The 23,475-nt window shown below is 30.5% G+C and overlaps 1 protein-coding gene across 6 annotated transcripts in view; it reads left to right on the forward strand.

The window, feature by feature from the left end:
- The first annotated feature begins 2,176 nt into the window (after positions 1-2,176).
- Positions 2,177-23,475, forward strand: part of LOC126744649 (ankyrin repeat and LEM domain-containing protein 2 homolog) — an 84,129-nt gene continuing 62,830 nt past the window's right edge. For 2 of the 6 annotated variants that reach the window (XM_050452154.1, XM_050452158.1), the window contains exons 1-4: positions 2,177-2,311; positions 2,391-2,867; positions 11,487-11,798; positions 11,878-12,033. In XM_050452154.1, the coding sequence (XP_050308111.1) occupies positions 2,300-2,311; positions 2,391-2,867; positions 11,487-11,798; positions 11,878-12,033 (957 nt within the window). In that variant the 5' untranslated portion in view covers positions 2,177-2,299. Of the gene's footprint in view, positions 2,312-2,374; positions 2,868-11,486; positions 11,799-11,877; positions 12,034-23,475 lie in introns of all 6 variants that reach the window. The other 4 variants (XM_050452155.1, XM_050452156.1, XM_050452159.1 and 1 more) reach the window with 4 other exon arrangements.

Consider the following 23,475-nt stretch of genomic DNA (forward strand, 5'->3'; position numbering starts at 1 on the left):
CAATTTCGAGAAGTTTTTTAATAGGTAAGGGATATTCATTACCCAATGAAATAAAATAGGATAATATTGCAGGGTAGTTTTTAAGAAGTCGCTGAATAGCAGGCCCTAAAGATAACCATCTTGTTGGAATATGTTTTAATAATTCTTGCCATTCTAAATCTACAAACTCAACAAATTCCTTTAAATTTTCCCTTCTGGAAGCACTAGAACCAAAGTGGTTATAAATTTTTAAAATAATTGTTTCAACATCAACATTTTTTTGCTGAAGAGAAAATGTAAACGTATTGTTAACAACATGTGCCAAACACCCATTTTTAATTAACCGAGAATTTTTTTCTCTTAAAAGAGTGTAACCAGATCTATTTTTTCCAAAATTTACGTTTGTGTTGTCAGCACTAAAAGCAGTGAGGTTTTCAATTTTTAAATTTACTCTTTCTAGTGCTTTGGTAACAGAATTGGCAGTTGAATCAGCCGTTTCTGAAGCTTCCTCAAAGAAATCCAGTAGTTTGGATTGAACACCTTTTTCAATTGAAAAATATTGTAGGCAGATGTGATACATTTTTCTGTTTCCTTTGTTAGATGTATCCGTTGCTACAGAAAAATAATTATAAACCCCTTTTTCGCTAATTAAATCATTTAAACTCTCTTCTACAGACATTATTTAAATATTTTTAACGATATTTTCCGCTTTGGTTTTCCCGCAAGACATTTTCTTACAAATATGTGAGTCATACAGAATTTTCGGAAGAAGTTTTATCCCGCAATCTAAAGAGTTATCGGATTGATTGTGTTTAACACAATGAAAGATTTGTGCTAACTCGGCTATTATCACATTACTAGTGTTTTGTATGTTCTTGTTATCAATAAAAAATGTTGTTAGTATTTGTGACTTTTCCGCATTTTCACGTCTTTTATGTTCATTTCCATCCTTATGGTGTTTAATGTCACTTAAACCGCCATGAGAAATAGAAAAGTCTTTTTTACAAAGAATGCACCGGGCATATTTAGAGTATATTTATATATAGCTCATTTGATGTACCTGCAACCCATGGAAAATCCTCTTGCCAAACTTTCCTATATTTGCAAAGCCTCTTTTTCTTTTTAGGATTGGGTGGACTTAAAGATGGATCTACGTATTCTTTTTGTTCTCTAGACTCTGTAGAATCAGAAGAAGATTCACCATCTTGCGCTTGTGAAGTTGATGGTTTAGGTTGTGCTACCAAATACTTCCTTAAGCTCATCTTTTCATGCAATCTAGAAAAATAATGAATACAGATATCTTTCATTTTAAATCTAATTAGAATAAAAGAACCACATCCTATCTAATACTATTTTCAGAATAAAATATTTTTAAAATGCTAGAAATCTTTTTTGAACCAAAAAAAAACTACAAAAATATAACTACTGAACAAAATGGTTTTATCTTACCTTTTAAAATGCTTTAATGAAACACACACCCTTATAACGTTAATCGATACACCGCAATATAAAAAAAATCAACTAGCGTCAAATCAAAGTCAAAGTCATGCTTGCGGTGATAGATTAACAGAACGGTTTAGTTCAAAAAGCCCTGAACCACTAAATACTAAATGGGAAAAATAATATATTAATTTTGTTCAATGGGGAATCCCACGACTAGCCAAGACGTTAAGCGTTGCTGCCAACTCTGCGACCCGCATTCGTTCGAAGCACGGATGCAGATTTTTTTTGATAATTTGTTTTTCTTTTTTTTTTTCGGGGGCAATCAGCCAAAATCGGGACATATGATCTTAAAGTAGGGACGCGGGACTTTAGTGGTAAAATCGGGACTGTCCCGACCAAATCGGGACAGGTGGCAACCCTGACTGTAATGGACTTCTGTATTTACAATAAGAAAATTTGTATTCGTCATTTTTACATGACCTACCCTGTATAAAAAAGGCTCAACCGAGCGTTTTTTGGAACACGCTCCTATTTATTTTGATCTAATTTGCACCCTTATGCACATGCATATTATCACAGAACACAAATATAGTATGTTATTAGCATATTATTCCATTTAGCCAACACACTGAATATGGTGTTAAAAGTGGAAAAGCGCTTTCAAACTTCAAAATATAAACTACCGATTCAGTTGCATGTTGTAACTGGTAAGTCGGTTGACCTTGATGTTGAATAGAAACGTCACAACTCAAAATTAAGTTTTTTTTTCAGTTAACGTGGAAATTGTAAACATTTGGAGATTTTTGATTAATAGAAGAATTAAAGAGCAAAAAACAAAAAGAGTTTTCCATAAATGGATTCGAAAATATTGAAGTAAATGTTGATATTGGTATGTAGATTTCATCTACTTACATTCTCGAATTTCCAGATAGTTTTTGTATTTATTTTGAAGTTTAAAAAGTTTTCAGACAGCTTTTGGAATTTTGCATTATTTAATGGATCCAGATGTGGCTGCCAATCTAAATGGGAGCATTCCCGAAAGTAATTCCAAACCCACAACAGTTTATTTTGGTGTGCATATACCCAATGATGCAAATAATGGGGAAAATAATGTATTTGAAGACAAAGATTCAGCATTAAAAGTTGCAAAAAAACATAAAAAATCCAGATTCAAACCCTTTCAATTTTACCATGAAGCAGTAGATTTTTCCCTATATGGGTCTGAGTTTCCTAATAACAATTCTATGATTGATGGCATTGATGGAGAAAAGAAAGAGTTAACACCTTTGGGTGAGAAAGCCAGTCCTTTTCGAACACCCAGACCCCAAGAATTGACTGAATTCAGAAGCAAGATTGAGAATAACAACTTAAATAGTGTTATAGAGATGATAGAATTGAATCCTAAGTATTTGGTTAGCAGTGGAGATACTCCATCTATTTTACAGGTATATATCTAAATTTAATACACTATAAGTAGATACATACTGTTAAACTTTTTCTTTTCTAAATAGCATTATAAACCTAAATTAGAATATATCAAACAATAATAATATAATTTTTTCCATAAAAAATAAAACATCTTAACAATCTTTCTAGTCAAGTCTAAAAATAATCATACAATAAAAAAATATTTATGTTAAGATGAAGTTAGTAAAATCAATATTCTGCATTACTAAAACATTAAAATCCTCTGCCTCCATTGCAGTTCAGATTTCATAAATATTGTAGGGAACCACTTTTATGAAAATCTTTTCTTAGTATTGTTGGGATTGTTTTGGGGAAGCTACATTTTTCTCTAATGACAATAATTACAGGAGATTTTAATGTACATTTTGTAATCATCATTCATCTAATGTCGTCCTTTGGCCTGCACAAGATGGTTAGTTTAGATACAAGGTTAAATGGATGCATGTACATATGTATTCTCTAACATTACTGTGGACAATTTATAGTCCTTATGATTTGTTTCATGTCTCGGACCACAGGCTCAACTAACTACTACATCAAGAATAACTTACAGGCTAATAACCCTATTGTAAGGCCTGTTTTCTCTTCATATATATATTTTATTTTTCTCAACAAGGTTGAAAAGTTTAAATGGGGACCTTAGCTGAAAATAATTCAAATAATAATATAAATGACCAATTTTTTTTGTTTATAAATTTGTTAACTAATTATGTTTAAGAATATTTTCCTCTTAAAATGAGAATGGGTGATGCAGGCAATGGTGACATAAAAATTGAATGGTTTAATAATGAGCTAGTAGATATGTGTGAAAGGTTACACACCCTGTTTGATATCTATAAATATAATGCTATTTCAGTTACCAAGGAGCAGTTAAACAATTATAAAAACTTTTACACATAAGCTATCTGTCAAGCAAAGAAAAATGCCTAGACTCTTACATAAAAAACTCCTGTAACAAACATGTTTCAATGTGGAAAAATGTTCTATTTGCATTTCAGCCAACTTCCTTTAATATTATAAAAGAAAAAATTAAAAAATTAAAAAACAGTAGGAGTAGAGACTGCTTTGATATTAATATGCTGCTATGATTTTTTTTATAATGAGAGCAAAATTAATAAATGTGATGGTAGTTTAATTTATTGTAAAAGTTCATTAGTAAAAATGAGAAATATAATTAAAATTAACAATCAAAAGTTCTTAAGAGTCACACTTACTAAAAATAAAACAATCATAGGGGTTATCTCCCATTATAGATCCCCTTCACTTAAAGAAGAAGATTATATTCTTTCTTTGGTAGGTCTGCTAGGTCAGGCTAATTATGCTTCTTGTGATATTGAGCTTTTTGTGGGAGACATTAAGATAAATTTATTGAATATTCAGTCTTCTATTATTAATGAATATGTAAGTTGTCTTAATAACTTTATTATTACATTATTTTTATTATATATTTTATTTACTTCTCTTATTATATCTCTAAGAATGATCTCAGAAATGGGATGAAATTCTGTTATGTTGCTTCCCGGATACCACCTCTGAAATTTTTATGAATACCTTAAAAAAACACATACTTACAGCAACAAATGTAAAATCAATTTCAAATAAAAAAATTCACCTTAAATCCTGGATCACTCTGCTAATTTCAATTAAAAAAAGAAATGAGCTTCATAAATTATGCACTTGAAATCCTTTAGATGAAAATTTTCATATTAGTTACAAATGTTATATTAATATGCTAACTAAACTTAGAAGTACCAAGGCTAACTACTATAAGCAACAATTAGAAAGTGTTGGGGGTGATTCAAGAAAAACCTGGGACATAATCAAATTAGCTACCAATGAATGTAAGATAAAATCTAATATTCCTTGTATTAAAAATACTAATAATCAAGAAATCACTGACCAGAAAGAGGTAGCTAATGAACTTAATATGTATTTTAGTTCTGTTGGTTCTAAGCTAGCCAATAAGATTCATAAGCCTAATAATGTTCATGGTGTGATCCAGAAGCAACAAAGGGAATTTCCATCCAATTGTTACTGCTGTTGCAACTCTGCTGTTGCTTCTCCAGATGATTTTGGTGTTTCCAACCAGTTTGTGAAATAAAATATAGAATTTTTGATTGTACCCCCGGTACATATTGTGAATTTGATATTTACCAGTGGTGTTTTTCCTACCATATTTAAAAAAATGGTAATTGTTCCCTTGCATAAAGGTGGAGATAGGACAGAACCGGGTAATTACAGACCCATTGCACTTACTAGTCCTATCTGCAAAGTAATCGAGAAATTTATAAAAAAACGTTTATATGGTTTTTTAAAAGCTAATAGGGTCTTGTTAGAATCACAGTATGGATTCACTGAGGGTGTAGGTTCAGATGATGCTTTGAATGAAGTCTGCACTTTTATTACAGACTGTTTTAATAACCGTTGGAGGCCTCAGGCTGCCTTTTCAGATCTTACCAAGACGTTCGACACTGCGGATCATTGCATCATACTAAATAAATTATATAATACCGGTATTAGGGGAATTGTTTCTTGACCTATTTAAGTCATATCTTACAAACAGATCTCAAAAGGTAAATCTGAAATAAGTTCTTATGTAAGTGTGGGTTGTGGTGTTCCACAGGGTACAGTGCTTGGCCCAATACTCTTCTTAATCTACATTAACGATCTTCCACATGTAGTTCCGAAAGTAAAAGTGGTATGTTTTCGCTGATGACACAGTTCTGTTATGTAAAGGGGATCGTTGGGATGAAGCTTTTTTAAAGGCTGAAAGTGCAATGTGTAGTGTTCAAACATGGATGGATGTTAACTCACTCACAATAAATGTCAAAAAAACTAACCTTATGTGTTTTTCAATGAGTATAGTGGGATTACCAAGCAAGCATGTTCTTAGGATTCATACCCCAGATTGTAAAATGAATATTCACTGTTCTGGCAGCATCAAATCAACAAACAAAATTACATACTTAGGTCTTTATTTTGACAATTATTTAAATTGCAGCATCATAGTGATTATATTCAAAACAAACTAAAAAAACTTATATATAAATTTTATGAGTTACATATTATAATCAGTAAAAAAATAATAATAAATGTGTACAAAGCACTAGCTGAATCATGCCTAAGCTATGGTATAATATGTTGGGGTGCTGCCTACGATGAAACTATAAAGAATATTAATATTGTACAGAAATATCTTTTAAAAGTTATTTAAATCCAGACTGTTTCCTTCCAACCTTTTATTTGAACAATCTGGAATATTTACTGTTACCCAACTTTATATTAAAAATGTACTTAGATTCTCAATTTGCAGTAACCTTTTTAAAAATTTTATTAGTAATAATATTAATACTAGAGCAAATACACATCAACATCTAATAATACCAATCGGAAGTGTCTAACATATATAGCTCCCAAATTATTAAATATGTTGCCGGAACAATTTAAAAACAAAAAATATTATACTGTAAAGAAAAAATTGTACTCATGGATTAAAGATAACATTAATTCCATCAAGCGCGCCATTAACTTCCATTAAATTATAACTAATTAGTTTAATATTTCTGAATTTGATTTGATTCTGAGCTTAATGTGCATACACACAGACACATTATGTCCATTGTTTGCATATTACATCTCATAGTCATTGTAAATTAATATGTAATTGATTGATTAAATACATAAAAATTAAAAAAAATTAATACTAGGAGAGTTCAAACTTTTAGAGAAGTTATATGTGTTCTGTTGACTAAATTTATAAACTTATGCATTTTTGCTGGTATTTTTATATGTATACTTAAAAGAGTGAAAGTGGTTCCTATATTTAACAGTAGAGGATCTTGGGATGAACTAACAAATTATCACTCAAATTCTCCCCTTCCCATATTTTCTAAAATTTTTGAGTCAATTTTAAAGGATCAATTAAGTATCTATTTTGAAAAAACAATCTATTCATAGACTCAATTTGGTTTTAGAAAACAAATCTACAACATTGGCAATAGATACACTCACACAAAATATCACAGAATCATGGGAATTGGGTATGGATTCATATGCTTTTTTATGACCTCACTAAAGCATTTGATTGTGTCCCTCATGGAATCCTTGTCCATAAATTAAAATTATACCATCTGGATGTTAATAGTGTGACACTAATTGAGTCATACCTTCAGGGTTGCGGTGAATATGTTGGTTTTATAAAGTGTGTCAACTGAGGACATGGGTCGTGGTGTTCCACAGGGTTCTGTCCTTGGTCTATTGCCCTTGGATCATTAATGTCTATTCCTTATATACAGTAATGATCTTCCTATGATCAACATAATAAAACGTCTTTTGCAGATGATACTAGTAATGTTATTAGATACTCCACTTCTGAACTTGTGGCAGACATAATAGATGATAGTATGTCCATCCAACAAGTTCAACTTCAGCTTAAAAAGAAATTCACATAATACCAAGTGTGGTCTCATACACAAAATTTCGAGGAATTATTAAATAAAGAGTGGTTTGCAGGAACTCCTTAAACTAACAGAAATTATCTCACAACTTTTTTCTGAATTGCAAAGACAATATTTAACATTCCTTTCATACACAAACTCCAAAAGGGCAGCCCATATCTGAGATGCGACTTAATCAGGGCAAAATACACTGAGCATGCAATCACTTATCCCAGTGCCAACTGCAAAACGTACTGAGAAGAGTCTGGACACAATAGTCAAGATATGGTCCTTAAATTTTAGATTTGCATCAATAACAAGACCTAAAATGCAATATTTTCGTCAATCATGCAAGAGTCTTGTTCACATTGAATACTAGATGGTTAAACACACACTACTCTTGAATCTTAGAAAGATCCTCAACAATAACAGACCTTATTTTTTTCTTCCCTTCTAAAATCCAGAATGTATAGTCAGAACTTGGTGCTAGTAAGAGGGATGGACTAGATCAGATCTCCAACTCTGTATAAAAATGCTGTGCTAATTTTTTATATTTTCAAAATATTATAATTCTCAGAAAAACAATTTAAAATTTTTCATTCTTATAAAGGTTAAATATATTATTATTAAAACTATAAATGCATTTTACATTTTCTTGTCTACTGATTTCCCAAATAAATTTTAGACCTACTTATTTTAAATTAGGACCCCATTCATATTTTTTGACACATTTTTTAAATAAAGCATATTATTTTGATTAAATAAACAAATTTTTATTATGGAAACTGTTTATTATAATATTATGTCACAATTGACATATCAACTAAACTAATTTATACAGGATGTTAATTAAGTATGTACAATAAATTTGACAGGTGATTCTTTGAGTAATTTAAGGGAAATAGCTCAAGTAAAAATGTGTCTGCAATGGCTTCCTTTACGAGATACAGGTTTAAATTTAAAAAACAAGTTCAGTACCGAGCTTTAACTAAATCAATATTTCTGATTAGGAAAATGCACACGTATTTTTTATTACGTTACATAAATTAATGATTCTATTTCGTAGATCTTCTTGACTTTCAATGGGAGTCTTGTTTATCAATGCTTTGAGGTGTCCCTGGGAAAAACATTGCAAATGACACGTTTCGGGTGAGCGAGAGGGCGACAGTTGTAGGTCTGCTCTCCCTACTAGATTTAGCGAATATGATAATTTGCATCCGCGCCACAATATTTAAGCACGGTGAAGATTCGTCGTGCATGTACCGCATACGGAATCTTTCCACGACTGAAAGTTCTTCTAAAAGTCCATGCAAAATAAATTCTAAATACCACCCTTGATATTCTTCTTTATTAGTCTAAGTGGAAGAAAAGTAGGCCAATAACATGGTCACCAATAATTCCAACCCAGATATTGACAGAAAAGTGTTCTTTAAAATAATTTTTTTAAGGCGTGTTGGTTATTCAATTCTTCAGATATTTTCCAGAGTGGAAAATCGAGCATGGAGACGTACAAAAGTTCTTTCGTTAGGAATTTTTTTTTTCGTTACCTGCTGAGAAAATCTTTCTCAATGCGTCTTGCAACATTGTCGTTTCCATGAACAATTCCATAACAAAAATGCATATCTGCCATTTAACTATTAGTATATTAAACCTATCTGGACAAAAAAGAATTTGAAAATAACCGCCAAAAACTAAAAATAGATAAACAAGGTTAACAATACGAATATCTGTGAATAAGAATAGGTTCACGATAACTGTCAAGTTGTTTACTAAATGTTGCAATTCTTTTGCAAGACAACTAAAAACTTCCAAAAGAAACTTTTTCTTATGTTTTTTGTGTTTATTAGTGCATTAAATTTTTAAAGAAAAATACATAATAATAATAATCATAATAATTCAGTGGCGAGGTCTAGCTTAAATACCTCTTGAAATGAAAAAGTAATAAGATGATAATTAAGACATAGAAATTAAATCCAATTAACAAATAAAATTATTAAATTTAAATAAATAAGGTATAATATAGGTTACAAAATAGAATATCAATTGATAGATAATTGAAAGTGAAGCTACATTGTGAATATCAATAATAATAATAAAGAAAGCTTTATTGTTTCAACAAATTCCATTGTTATAAACAAAGCACAAACTAGGTATAAACTGCATTAAATAATATAAAAGCGCAACTTATTACAAAAACACAAACAATAAAAAATATTTAATAAAATAACAAAAATATAGCCAAAGCTCAAAATTATTGTCTAAATACGCTGATCTATAATATGCCTTCCCCAGCACCAAGCGCTTTAATTCCTTTTTAAATTTATTTTTATCTTTAAATTCGAATTTAAAGATAAAAAAAATATCGTTTAATTGCGAATCAAAGAAGGAAAATAATTAGAATATTTTAAACAAGAATAAATTAAAGAATTGTTTGCTAATATTGAGTGAGGTATAGGCAAAGGTACAACATGAGAACTTCTGGTAAAATCAAGGAACGACGTATCAAGGGACAAACATTAACGCATGAGAAATTATGAAGACATCGAAAATTATATAGTGCAGAAAAAAAATTAAAAATAAGTAATAAATATTAAAACAATTTAAAGATTAATTTGCGAAACGAATAAAATATCTAAGATCCTATTGTTAGCTGTGTTTCCAAGCAATCCAAAAAGGCACAATTGTTGTAAAAATAATATTATGACAGTTTTTTTTCTTAAATCATTTAATCCTGAAACAGGTTATCTTTTGAAATAGTGTTCACATTATGGTAATTTTAAACATTTTTCAGTTGATGAAAAACATTTCCATAACAGTAACATATGTGTTGTTTCCTGAAATTGGCATTGATTTGGAGTGGCTAGTATATAAGAAAACTGCCTTGTTGGGTTTTATGATTTTTTTTACAAATAAGCAACATAATTTAAAACATATATCAGATATTTTACATTTTGGCAAAAAACTGAGACAATTAAATAGACTAGACCTATCATATTTTTTTTAAATTCAAATATATTTTTTGTTTTTTTGTGTGAATTTTTTCCAGTTTTATTTTTCCCTTAAACTGTTATATTCAAAGTGCCTTTTTTGTTAAAATTTAAAAATTTTGCAAAACCAGAGACATTTCAATCAACCAGACCTGTGAATTTATTTAAAACAATGAAAAATCTTATCATTGTCCCATTGAAGATATTTTAAAAAGACCCATGGTTCTACTAATAGTTAAAAACACGTGATGATTTTGATATTTTTAACTAATTAAACTGATATAGTAGTAATAATTGCATATTACTATTAGACAGTAGTAATAAGCAATTATTAAAAAACGTACGTTCTATTCCCATGGTCATATGGTCATATGATTAATATCATAGTTGTAACATGGGTTTTTTTTTTGTCATATAAAGCAATGCCAATTTCCAATGTGCCTAAAAATAGTATGAGCATTTTGTAATGACAGAAAAAAACGTTTTGAACATTTCACACGTCAATCATCGTTTTGAACACGTCATTTCTTCACCGTCTAGTGCATAACCTAAGCAATTTTATACTAAGGTATGTTTACTTAAAACGACTAATTTCTGCCTGAAGAATATGTGGTAGGTTTTTTATAGAAAACCTGTATAATTTTATAAGCAGTAGGTTTTACTTAATTTGTAATTTGATTTAACTATTAGTTTTTAATTTTAAAAATATAGTTGCAATATAATTTTACCGAAATTTATTTCAGAATAGAATATTAGTCGTTAAGAAAGAAGATGTAACCAATCTTAAAGTAGGAATATTTCATGTAGGGCATAGGGAGATAAATTTGAATCTTCGAGGGGGCTAAGAACAACTTCTTAACTTAAGTCTTATTTCTAATTTAAGGGCAGTGTATTGGAATAAAAAACTATATAATTTTTTTATTGCAAAGGAAATTATTGTGGGTATGACAGACACAGAACAGACTGTACATTGGTTATGGTTTAAGTGACCAAGATTTTGTCCCACACCGACATAGGAAATATTATAAATTAGGTCTGAACCATGTTTGATCCTTAAAAGGTCCCATTCGATATTTACACCCGTTCACACGTTTCAAAGGATGTTTAAATATTTATAAAACCTGAGTAAACATTAGTAATCCTCATTTTTTTATGAAAAAATCTCCTTTTTTAGGAAGGTGCAAGACTTAATGCTTTACATGTAGTAGCCAAAGTAAAAAATTCAGAAATTGCAGAGTACATTTTAAGCACGATCAGTAATCCGGAGTTTGTAAAAAGATTGTATGGAGATGATAATCAGGACAATGCCAATCAAAGGTGTAAAATGTTGTTAGACCTATATTTGAATACTCCGAACAAAGGCTTTAACGATACACCTCTTCATATTGCTTCCAAATGGGGTGCCGACACAATAGTTGAAGTGTTGCTGTCTTATCCTGAATGTGATAAATCAAAGAGAAATAAGCATAACAAATTGGCTGAAGATGTAAGCGAATTTATTCTTTTTATTATATTAAATGAATCTTAATAGTATTAAATAAATGTTATTTCTTAATAATTCTCAGGTGATATGCGAAAGAGCTGATCCTAAAACTCCCGCTTTTGTGAAGAAGAAAATTCAGCAGCTATTATGTGATAATTATTATGTTCCTGTACTACGAACCGAAGACAATACACTTCCACCCGTCGTTGGTGTGCCTTTTTCTCCTACTAGCCCTCCTGTAAGTATTCAGATTTATTCTTTTTTACTGCATCTTTTAAGTATGCAGCATAAATACATGCTGCATACTTAATCTCCCAAATAGTTTAATCTTGCACCTCTAGTTTAAGCAGTCAATTTTTATAAGTATACTTGAGCGCAACTTTTCTAAAGTTTTTTTTTTTGTAAAAAATTAAGAATACATATTAAATTTTTTTTTTATTTACCTCTAACATCCGGCAAATTTGAAATGTCTACAATAATAAGATTGATTGCACTATATATATTCCCAAATATGTTTTTAAGCTAACATTTTTCACAGTAATAAGTTAATTCTAGGATTTAGAAAAAAAGTAGAATTGGCCTTAAGACCTACAATTTTGTGATATATATAGGATGTTAGCAATTACCTCGTAAACAGTTAGCTTTATCAAAAAAAAAAGGTGAGATGTAACCTTTAAATGGAGTGATCATAGGGTTTTTTATTACCAACAGTGATGTTTGAATTTAATTTTTTCTAGGGAAATTAATATTTTGGACATAAAACCGTAGGCCCTTATGATTTACCACTTTGAATTAAATTTAACATATATTTTACGCCACAAAGAAATAGACCATTTGAAAACTAAAAGCCTATACATTTTTAGAATATTCAAGGAATAATAATTGTAGTTATAATTCAATACCTTTTTTTATGCAACTTGCATTCGCTGTAGCCTGAAGGGGGTGAATTTTAGAACTTTAGAAGAAAAGTTTATAGGGAAAAAATTATAATTTTAAAGCCAGGAAAATAAAATATTTTTATTAAATGCTGTAATACCAGTAGTTAAGCCTATAAACAAATTATAACTTACCTTTTTTTACTACCATGCCAGTAAAGTACTTTACTTACTGTGCAGTGTTTGCACAGATTGATTGAGTATTTCACTAGAGGCTTTTACTTTTTCTCATAATCTACAAGGTGTCTGTTGGTGATGGATATGGAATCTTATTTTAAATGAAATACCTAATATTAAATCAGCTTTGCATTCTAATCATCAAAGTATTATTTACTAATAGATGTGCATACAGTTTTTTATTCCTTTTTTAATTGTTAATATTTTAGCTGAAGTCTTTCTTGTATTTGAGATTGTACGGTGTGTGGTGCTGAAGCAAAGTAGCTTTAATAACTAATATTAATGCCGATTAATAAACTAAGAGCCGTTTTTTTAGTCCTCGGCCTAAAAAAGTATGCTGGATATTAATATGGACTTTATCATCATATTTTACAATACTTATTTTTATTTTTTGAAACAGGACGAGCTATATATTTTTATATTGTCTATATAGGTGTGTCTGAAATGAGCAAAATGATATCAAACTAACAGTAACTGTAATTAAACTAACAGTGTACAGTAGTCCCATGTTGGATGAAATTGCAGGGTATCTCTGTCATTTTTTAAGATATAACTTTGCGGTTTTCGCGACCCTGTATCACTTTTTTGTAAAATTTCTAAAGCCACGAACAGAAATATTCCCTCTACTTTTTTCCTGAAATACATAGCGAAAACAAAAAAAATCACTTTTGGAGATGTTATTTCTCAGGCCCTGTATAAAAGAGAAAAAAAATTAAAACTGCTTATAACAGATATTTTTACATAAAAGTCAGTGGCCTATTTAAAATTTTTGTTTTAAAGCACGGTTTTTAAGGTTGGACACAAACTTGGTATTTTTAAAATGGAGCACCCTGTTTATTTTAACGTCAAATTGTTACAATTTTTCTTCTGAATACATTGATGTAACACGACCTAATCTTTAATAAATTGTATCTTTAAAATTCAGAAAAATCCATATTTGTGTTTGTTTTTTTAATAGTAGGCCATGAATTTCAGACATGCATTTAATTATATTTTACACATAACTTAAAATATTACTCTTTAACATAAACTTTAAAAGGTTGAAAAAAAATTTATCTGTACAGATTTAACATTAAAAATTGGAGTTAAGAGAATCAAGTGAGAACTTAGAACATTGAAAAGCTAGAAATAGTAAACAACAACTTTGTTTGAGTTCAACATGTGCACAGGGGCAAGGGGTGTTATTTTTAAAAACATATTCATTGATTCTCTGTTGTCAAGTTTACACGCATTTTCAAAAGAGAATATTTTCAACTATATATCAACACATTTAATAATGTTAATTTAACTTATTGTTTTTGTATCAAAAATGAAAAGTAGAAACAGATAAATGAGCGCAAAAATAACATCTTTAAAGCAAAAAAAAAAAAATTATAATATTCTTATTGCTAAAAATTATTCATATCAAGGGACAACCGCTTTCATAAATGTAGAATAATAAAAACTTATTAAGAAATCTATAATAATTATATAGTCTTTAATTTCCGTAAAAATGCTTCTATTAGATAATTACCTTTACTTTAATAAAGTACATTAAAAAATCGCATAAACAGTTCATAAACGATAATATTCTTTATAATTTAAAGCGTAATCTATTAATAATAAATATTTATCATGTAAATAATAATGCGTGAAGAAATCTAGTACTTGTCGACAGTGTCAAAAATACGTCAAGTTCACTGTATTCAAAAGTAAATTTTACGGATCCAAAAGCATGCTTAAAGTGAATACTTTCGTTTCACACGGTAATAGAATATACACGTTTGGCGAGTTGAATCTTACGGATTGAGTTTTAATGTATTAAACCTAATAGATAGAGAGTAGATAGAGAACGACTGCATCGGTAACCTCCCACCGATAGCGACGCCGATTTTCCGTACCGCTCGCAATGTGAATTTAATTTCGGCTTGGTCGCAGTGATGTTTAGCAAGCGCTTGGAGATGGGTAGGTTAGCCTCGAATCAAGTATTGGAATTTTACGCGTACACAAAAGATAAAAATTTATGTTGTTTTTTAACGTGCTCATAATCGCAAGTCAAAAAAACAACTTTAATATGCTCAAATCTTAAAAACCTTTGATAAAAACTAAATACAATATTCTAAAATAAAATGAAAAATAACTCTTAAACAAAATAATAATTCTAATTAAATGGATTATTTAATAAGGTGTTCAAATACACCTCCTTGTTGGGCTTCACAGTATATCAACCTGTCGTAAAATTCTCTACGTACATTGGCTAACATTTCAGGTGTAATGGACCTATAAATATTAATAATTCTTCTCGAAGATTCAAGCGCGAAGTCGCAATTCGTCCAAATTAACGGCTCTTTCATGTCGGTGTTGGTAAAGAATTTCCGTCAAATAGCCCCATAAGAAGTAGTCGCAAGGCGTCAGATCTGGAGATCGCGGAGGCCATGGTAAGATACCTTTTGCGGAAATAAGCCGTTCAGGAAAAGTGTTTGTTAAATAGTCCTGCACTTGTCTAGCGTTGTGAGCGGGACATCCGTCTTGTTGAAACCAAAATTCCTCAAAATTAACATCCAAGTTTCGTACAGCGGGTATAATATTTTGTTGCAATAAAAGTAAATATCTCTCAGAGTTTAAGGTACCATCAATAAAAAAAGGCCCTACAATGTGATTGGCTAAAATACCAGCCCAAACATTTACCTTTTGCGGGTATTGAGTTCGTAATGGTACACTCAAATTTAGATTTTCCCGAGAACAATATCTCACTACTGAAGAATTATGTGGACCTAGAGGAGAAAAAGATGACTCGTCTGTAAATAAAATTTTACTTGTGAAGTCGTCATTTTGATCAATTTTTTCTCTTAAGGTTTCACAAAGCTCCAAGCATTTTATTTGATCTTCTGGAAAAATTTCTTAGTGTTTTTAATTTTATAGGCTTTGTACTTATTTCTTTTCAAAATATCACGCACTGTACGACTTGGAATATCAAGTTCTTCAGAAATTTGGGAGCTAGAACAAGGTTCACTTACTTCCACAAAAGCAAACACCTTGACCTCCTTTTCAATCCTAGCGTCAGGTGTTCGACGAGGTTCCTGATCGCCACTAGAACATTTTGCACACCGATTTACACATCCCGACTGCTCAAACTTATGCCAGATATTATAAATTGTTTTAGCGGTAGGTACTTGCTGATCAGGATATCGCCGTTCCAGTAAAACATGGGCGTAAGTGCTTATAGGCAGATTTTACAGGAAAGCAGAAAAACAATTTAGACAGTCGTTTTTTTTTGGTTTAAGCAACATGCAATTTATGAATTAGTATAACTTTTTTATACGTAAATATACATCAATGATACTTTTAAAAACTGCAATGTTCTTTTTTTTTAAATAAAAATTTGTAGTGAAATTTGCAGTTACGTCTTTGTTCCAGTAAAAAAAAATCTTACGTTATTACTTAAGACTTTATTATCATATTAATAAACATACAAAAATAGCTCATATTAATGGCATAAATTTAAAAAACCGTTCAACATAAAATAGAATTCTCCTAAAAAACATAAAAATAAAAAACAAACAAATTTTACACAAAAATTATTGGAGAATACTGTTATAAAATGCCTTGTAAAAGGATGGAATAATGTTGCTCTCGATTAAGCTTTGCAAATCCCGTTTTTTATTTTGCGAAAGTGGAAATGGCTTTGCATAAGCCTGTTTGAGAGTTATATTGGCACATTTATTAAAAGAGTTGTCATTTGCACGTCTTTTTTTTTGTTAAAATTAACAGAGAACCATGTACTTTGTTTATAGCTAGTTTTGTAACGATAAACGTTACTTCCTTTTTCAAAAGATAAAATTCTAACTTTATTTATTTTAAACTCATCACCATCATCATTTTTGGCAATGCTTAAACCCATGTCATCAAATAATGCTTTAATATCCAAAAAGTTTTCGAATCCCATTTCTTGTACATCAATTTTATTTCCTTTTTTTTAGCTTTTCTGATGATGTAAACGTATTGCTCCGGAACATAAATGGCTCCTGATTTTTTTGATTTGGATATCTGCTTCTCGATGACGCTGTGAATCGCGTCGCCCTCATTCTGGGTATGCCCTCGTATTAAGTATTTGTGAGTTATCGGCATAATTTCAAAATGTTCCACTGCATACAGATAAACGGCGATCAGAAATCTAAAATTTATTTTTTAATTTTAAACTAAAACCTAGTCAGTTATAAATATTGAATGACGAGTAGCTAGATAAAATAAAATATTGATGTACCTGTTTTTTTGTTGGCCCATGCAGTTATCGGAATAAAAAACTACATTGACACCTGGAGAACGCTCTGAAAGGCTTTTTAAATAAAGCAATACGCACGTTCCAATTTCTATGGCTCCCCATTTCGCAAGTATTCATGCCAGAAATAAGCCTTCGTTTTGTCGTTTGTTATCTCTGTTACCTTTAAAAAATCTTAAAATTATACTTAGTATTTGTAAATTACGTAGTCGATTCAGAAACTTACCGTAAAATTGTAACAGTTTAATCTAGATTTATAGAAAAACGCCGAAGTTTGGCCTATAGGTACAGGCAGAACTGCTTGTAAGTCGTATACAGCTAATACAATTTCGTAATCTTTTGATCTTTGTTTATCGACGTCCTTTTCTTGGCGGCTGACAAGTTTTTCTTCTAAATGTTCACAGTATTTCGTTTCTAGTTCTTTTCTTTTTTCCTCAGTTCCTTGCTTGTACATCTCACGAAGATCACACTGATCTTTCTTAGGGGAATGAAATCCTATATTAAACTTTGTATTGAATATTTGGGCATAGTAGTCATACGAGGCTGCGCTTTTGTTATCAGCAGAACGCACAGCAGAGTAATTTCTGTGCAGCTCTGCAATTGAAAGTCCACCATCAATAAATTCACGGGTAGTTTCGCTCCTTACATAGTGGCTTTCAATTCTAGGAATCGAATTAATGTGATCAATGATGGACTGTAAGATCTCCTCGTCAAGTTTTCTGTGGTTACCATGCTTTCCTCTTTGATATTTATCTATAATACCATTACCAGATGACACTTTTGATTTAATAATAGTTCTTAGCATTTTTTCCGAAATTCCCAAAGTATTGATTAAAAATGTTTTACATAGTCTGGTTTTTCTTCCCTCAATAAATAAATAAAATGCAGAATTTGGTTTTCTTGGTTCAGCAGAAGATATCCGTCTATATTTTAGAACTAGTTGCTCTATGCGTGATCATAAAAAGTCTCGCTGCCGTTGTAAGCTTCTCATTCCCCAAAAATCTTGAAAAATTGGATCTCTATATTTTTGATGACCATGAAAGAATACATTTCTGTGGACAAGGTGGCTTTATGACTCTCGCTTCCACAATCTTACCAGTTCTTGTCGATAAATATTTTTGTCCTAAATTCCTTTCCCTTTTTGCCTTAATCATTTTCCAGTTTTCCGTATTTCTAACTCGTTTCTTTCCTTTTTTGAGAGAATTTAAATTCATCTCTTTATTAGAGTTGTCAGCCTCTACTTCTAATAATGGATCTAAAGGCTTGATTGCCGAATCGGATTCATCGGAGGAAGTGGTATTCTCCTCAGGTTGATCCAGCAGAAAATGGTTCCTCTTCAGAACTATCATACTCTTTATAGTTTGAATTAATTTTTCGTAATTTAATTTTTGATTCATTGTGGTATTCAATAGTATATTCACTATAATGCTTCATACCACTGACTTCACGCTCTAAAAAATAGTTTGGGGCTTTACTTGTATACATGGCAAACAATTATCATGGCTGACAGGTTGGAGCTCAATATAGTCATCAATCCCGGTAGCATCTTTTTTTGAGTATGCTCCATTATTCTCGGCTGTATTAAAATTTTCCGCAGTATCCAAACTGACCGAAACGTTTTTTAAAAATCCATCAGAAGCAGCCGTTATGGAGTTTTCAGCCATTTGGGGATAATTACATGGATCGCATTTTTCAGACAAAATATTGTTTATTTTTATATTTGAAGGAACATTTTCATCGTTCGCAAACTCCTCTACAGAATAGAAAAAAGAAGGTTCGCTAGTATTCTGTATATCCGTTTCTGAATTTGTGCTATTTATAATATTTTGCTGATTTACCATCAGACTTAGGATTTTCTTGGTACGAGCGTTCATTTTACTAAAAAAAATCAAAAAACGTGCTTATCAAATTTAAAATAAAGAAATAAATAAATTATAAAAATTCACGCGAATTACCATAAAAGTGTTCTGCCAGTACAGGTTATAACATACAAACTTATACTAAAAATACTTTTTTCGACATGTATTTTTACTTGTAATAATAGCTGACCATCATTATTTATTTGTTTTAATTTATTTATATTTATTATATTTTTATTTCATTAAATTCATGTGGCAAATAAGCTTAAAAGTTTGTTGATAAGTTGCCATTTTTGCCACCACAAATAAAAAAGCATTCGCTATGGTGATTTGAGCAGAGAAACACCGCAAGCGTTTGAAAACACTGCGTGCCGACAAAGACGTGCGACAAAAGAATGCGCCGACAATATATTCAAGTTAAATGTGAACAGATAAACGCGTGTTGTTATGTTTTAAATAAAAAAATGTACAAAACAATTACGCTAATATTAAAATTTATATTTAAAAAAAAAAAAACCTTCAGACAATAAAGACGCATTAGTAGAAATGAGCAAATTTATTGTTAAAAACATTTTATAGAATATGGGCATAAGATACATTTATGCCTCAGTTATATAAAAAAAAAATCGTTGTTTTGGCAGAATAAAGACTTTAAGTACAGTTAAGCCCCTGTATTACTAAAAAATCTTAAGTAGTGCGAAAAATATAGACACAAAGTACACTTACGTCCTTCCTACGGAACCAAAATTACACACTAAACTATTTCCACTGTAAACTGTAAACTATTTTCCACAATGGACAGTTACGTCTTTGTTGCACTCAATTACATGCGTCTCGCTTAAACACTTTGAGACAACCGACTGATTCGTCGGTGTTATAGCGAGTTGTAGTAGCAAATAACATAAAATATTATAAGGACGCAATTGACATCTAGCGGTCAATATCGGTACTACACTTACGGCTTTAATATGCCAGAAAAAAGGTATTATTTTGGAATGATTGGCTATCATAACTCATTTTTTGATAAAATTGCAGTTACGACCTTGTTTTACTGGAACGGCGATATGTAAATATAAAACGGCCGACAACTTCTTCTGCACTATCCGCATGACGATACCATTTAATGATATTAATCTTTTGATCAACAGTGAAAAAACATTTTTATTTTATTTCTGTATCCGTCTTCGTACCAAAGGTTGAAATAAATTTTAAACATGATCGGCTAACACGTACATAGGTATGGGAGGAATTGCAACCAAACTTTAACCGGACTGATAAGCGCAACGACGACGCGATAGCCGCCCAGGGTGGAGCCAAGTTTGTTCTCGCTCTACTCCGTCTCCTTCTTACACATTACGCAAAAATCATTCGAAATTTTCATTCGTCGAAATTTTTCAACCGCCGAACGTGTATATAAATACATTTTGATGCAAATGGAGCATATTTAGTTCTAAAATAGAAGTGTTTATATTCATTGAATTAGGAACGTAGAGAACGACAATTAAAAAAAACATTTAAAAAATTATTATATTAAATGTTTTTTCAAACTACCGCCGCATACCGCGGACAAAAGCCGCTATTCTCCATAATTACCTTTTATTTTTTTATACAATTTTCTTTACATTTAAAGACTGTAGAAAAATAAAATAGTACTTTCACAAAATATGATATTTTTTAACCTCCTTCAGTATACGGCTAAAGTTTCACTATTTTAAGTCACTCTATTATAGTACCTACATACATAACATACAAATGTTTTTAAAACTGATGCTCGCAATCTTTTTCGTAAGATAACTTAAATCGCTAAATCGCCGCACTTTCGCATCTGGTTATATTTAATCTGGGAGTATGATACTAAACTACAAAACTTATGTTGGATTAAACGTAATATTTTCTGACAGATTAATATTTGGACGAACCATTTTTAAGTAAATGGTCACGTCTACTTATTCTACCAGGCATAATTTTAACAAGCTTTTGACAGTCTGCCGCCGCAAAAGAATCTCAATTATGTTCGTTCATGTATATATGTAGTTCGACTCGTAAATCAGAAATTTTTCTCTGTGTGGATCATTTCTTAACTGCTGCTTCATTTTGTGCCATATAGTTTTGATAATGTTTAAATCTGGACTACTGGAAGGTCGGTAATTTTGAATAACGGAAATTTTGTTATCTTTCAACCACGTTTTCGTGGTCTTGACCGTGTGACATCTTATTGAAAAATAAAGTTTCCATCCGGTAATAAAATTGGAATTGACACTAGCACATTAGTTCCATGGATATTTTGATATTTTAGCATTTATAATTCCGTTGATAACGCTGAAAGCAGACATGCTTCTTTATACCATTAACCCCGATGCAAACTTAATTTTTCTGTTTAGACAGTCTTTATGGAATGCCTCATTTTTGGTTCTTATAATTTTAGATCGGTGGTCACCTACAAAGACATCAAACTTCGATTCATCGCCATCGTTAAAATTATCTTTTTTTTTAGTCTTCGTAAGTCCTCATTACCCGTTTCTTAGCCCACGCTAATCGCCTTTTCTTTTATTTTTCTGCAAGCAAGGGCTTTTCTTTTGCCTAAAGCAACAATTTTACTGAATAAATGTGCAACTTCTTAATTGCAACCTATATACCTTGTAAAAATGTAGACTAGCTTTATGAATCCATTGACGGCACGTTTCTCGTGAAATATTTATCTAGTCCAGTTCAGAGATCTATTAGAATCTTTGATGTGCCGCGAATAGTCCGTGTGCCGGTGTTGCTTGTATTGTCACATGGCATGCATGTTTAAATCGCAAAATTTTATGTGGAAAGAGTCATAAAGTTATATTCTAAGCGATATTTAATCATTCCATTAAATAAATAAATGTTTTTAAAAAAAGGGAAATTAAAAAAAAAATTGAAACATTTGATTCGTAAAATTTGACTACATCCGCCCACGTACTATTTTGTTGACGTCTGACCTCAGTCACAGCCACTCAACCGTAAAAAGTTGCACAGGTCCAGCCTTAAAATTTATTTGTATTTAAAATTTTATTATTCTGGATTTTTTTTGAGTTTAGTTTTATAAAGCTAAAAATTCAGGATAGTTGATAGCAAGATAATATTTAATTTAGAGATAAGATTTAAGTACGTAAAATCAGTTTAATCAAAAATTTTAATTTAATAAGCTGAGATAAATTTTAATTTAATTTAATGAGAGAATAGGTGGTACAAATTACTTAGGCCCATTTATTCTGTGAATTAGGGCATTAAAGATTTACTTTTTGACACAAAAGGGTAAAATGTTTTGGTTTGTCTTTAAACTTTATATATTTCCTTTTTTTGGGTATTGAGATTTATTTTTATTTTATGGTTATTATTAACGGGGATTTTGGCTGCCACATTCAATGTCCTTTAATATTGTTTTTTTTTAATTTCTCTATATTTAGTACCAACATCTTTTGATAAAAAGTAATTATGTAGTCAGAAAAGTGGTAGATTTTATTAAATTAACTTTTACATTAAAATTCATCTAGCTGTCTATATCTTATGTGTGTAAAAGACACAAGTTTTACTTATAAAAAAAAGACACACTTTACATCCTGAATGTAATATTTATTAATTTGTTTGCCTCATATTTAGTTATTGTGCATAATAGGAGAGATTAGATGAAAATTAACAAACATAAATGCCTATACGAAAAACTAAAAATTTTATACAAAACACTACATTTTAAGTATACTGGATCCTAAAACTAAAGCGAGGATACTAAATACTTTTATAAATTGAACCACTTATTTGAATCTGGCCCAAAGAGTTAATACAATTGTCAAAATTCTGTTTTCTTTTCCTTTCTTCTTTAGCATTTTCTTCCATTAAGGAAGGAAACAGTTTCTCTGTTGCCGCTATGGATTCCAACTTCATCTCTCACTGAAGCATATGGATATTAAAGCAGATTTAAAAAGTGTACATGAGTAACAGAAATAATTTTTTAATTTAATTAATAATAATAACTTTTTTTAAATAATTACAACTCGGATGTAAAATAGCCGATTTAAAAAATAGCATATTTTTTGTTTCAGTGAATTATGAAAGAAGTAGTCTTATACAGGACAAGTGTGGCAATAACTATAAAAAAAAATTAAACTGGTTTCATAGTATCTCTGTAAGATAAATCATGGACAAAAAACTGTAAAAACCAAAATTTTAAACTTGTTTTCTTAATAAAAACACTTTTTTTCTTACCATAGCAAAAAAGGGGTTTTTTCCCAGAGAATGGAAGTTTAAAATTGTTTTTGTATTTAGAATATACAACTTCCCTTAGCAATTTGGCAATATCGGTATCAAGTCCCTTTGATTGTCTTACATCTTTTCTTTTTTTCTGTCTTTAATCCCTTTTTTTACAAAATAGCATATTGTACTATAGGGAATCCCTGTTAAAAACGCTGTTTTTTGCAAAGCACTAC

This window comes from Anthonomus grandis, chromosome 14 (genome assembly GCF_022605725.1).
Source record: "Anthonomus grandis grandis chromosome 14, icAntGran1.3, whole genome shotgun sequence".
NCBI classification, from domain to species: Eukaryota; Metazoa; Arthropoda; class Insecta; order Coleoptera; family Curculionidae; genus Anthonomus; species Anthonomus grandis.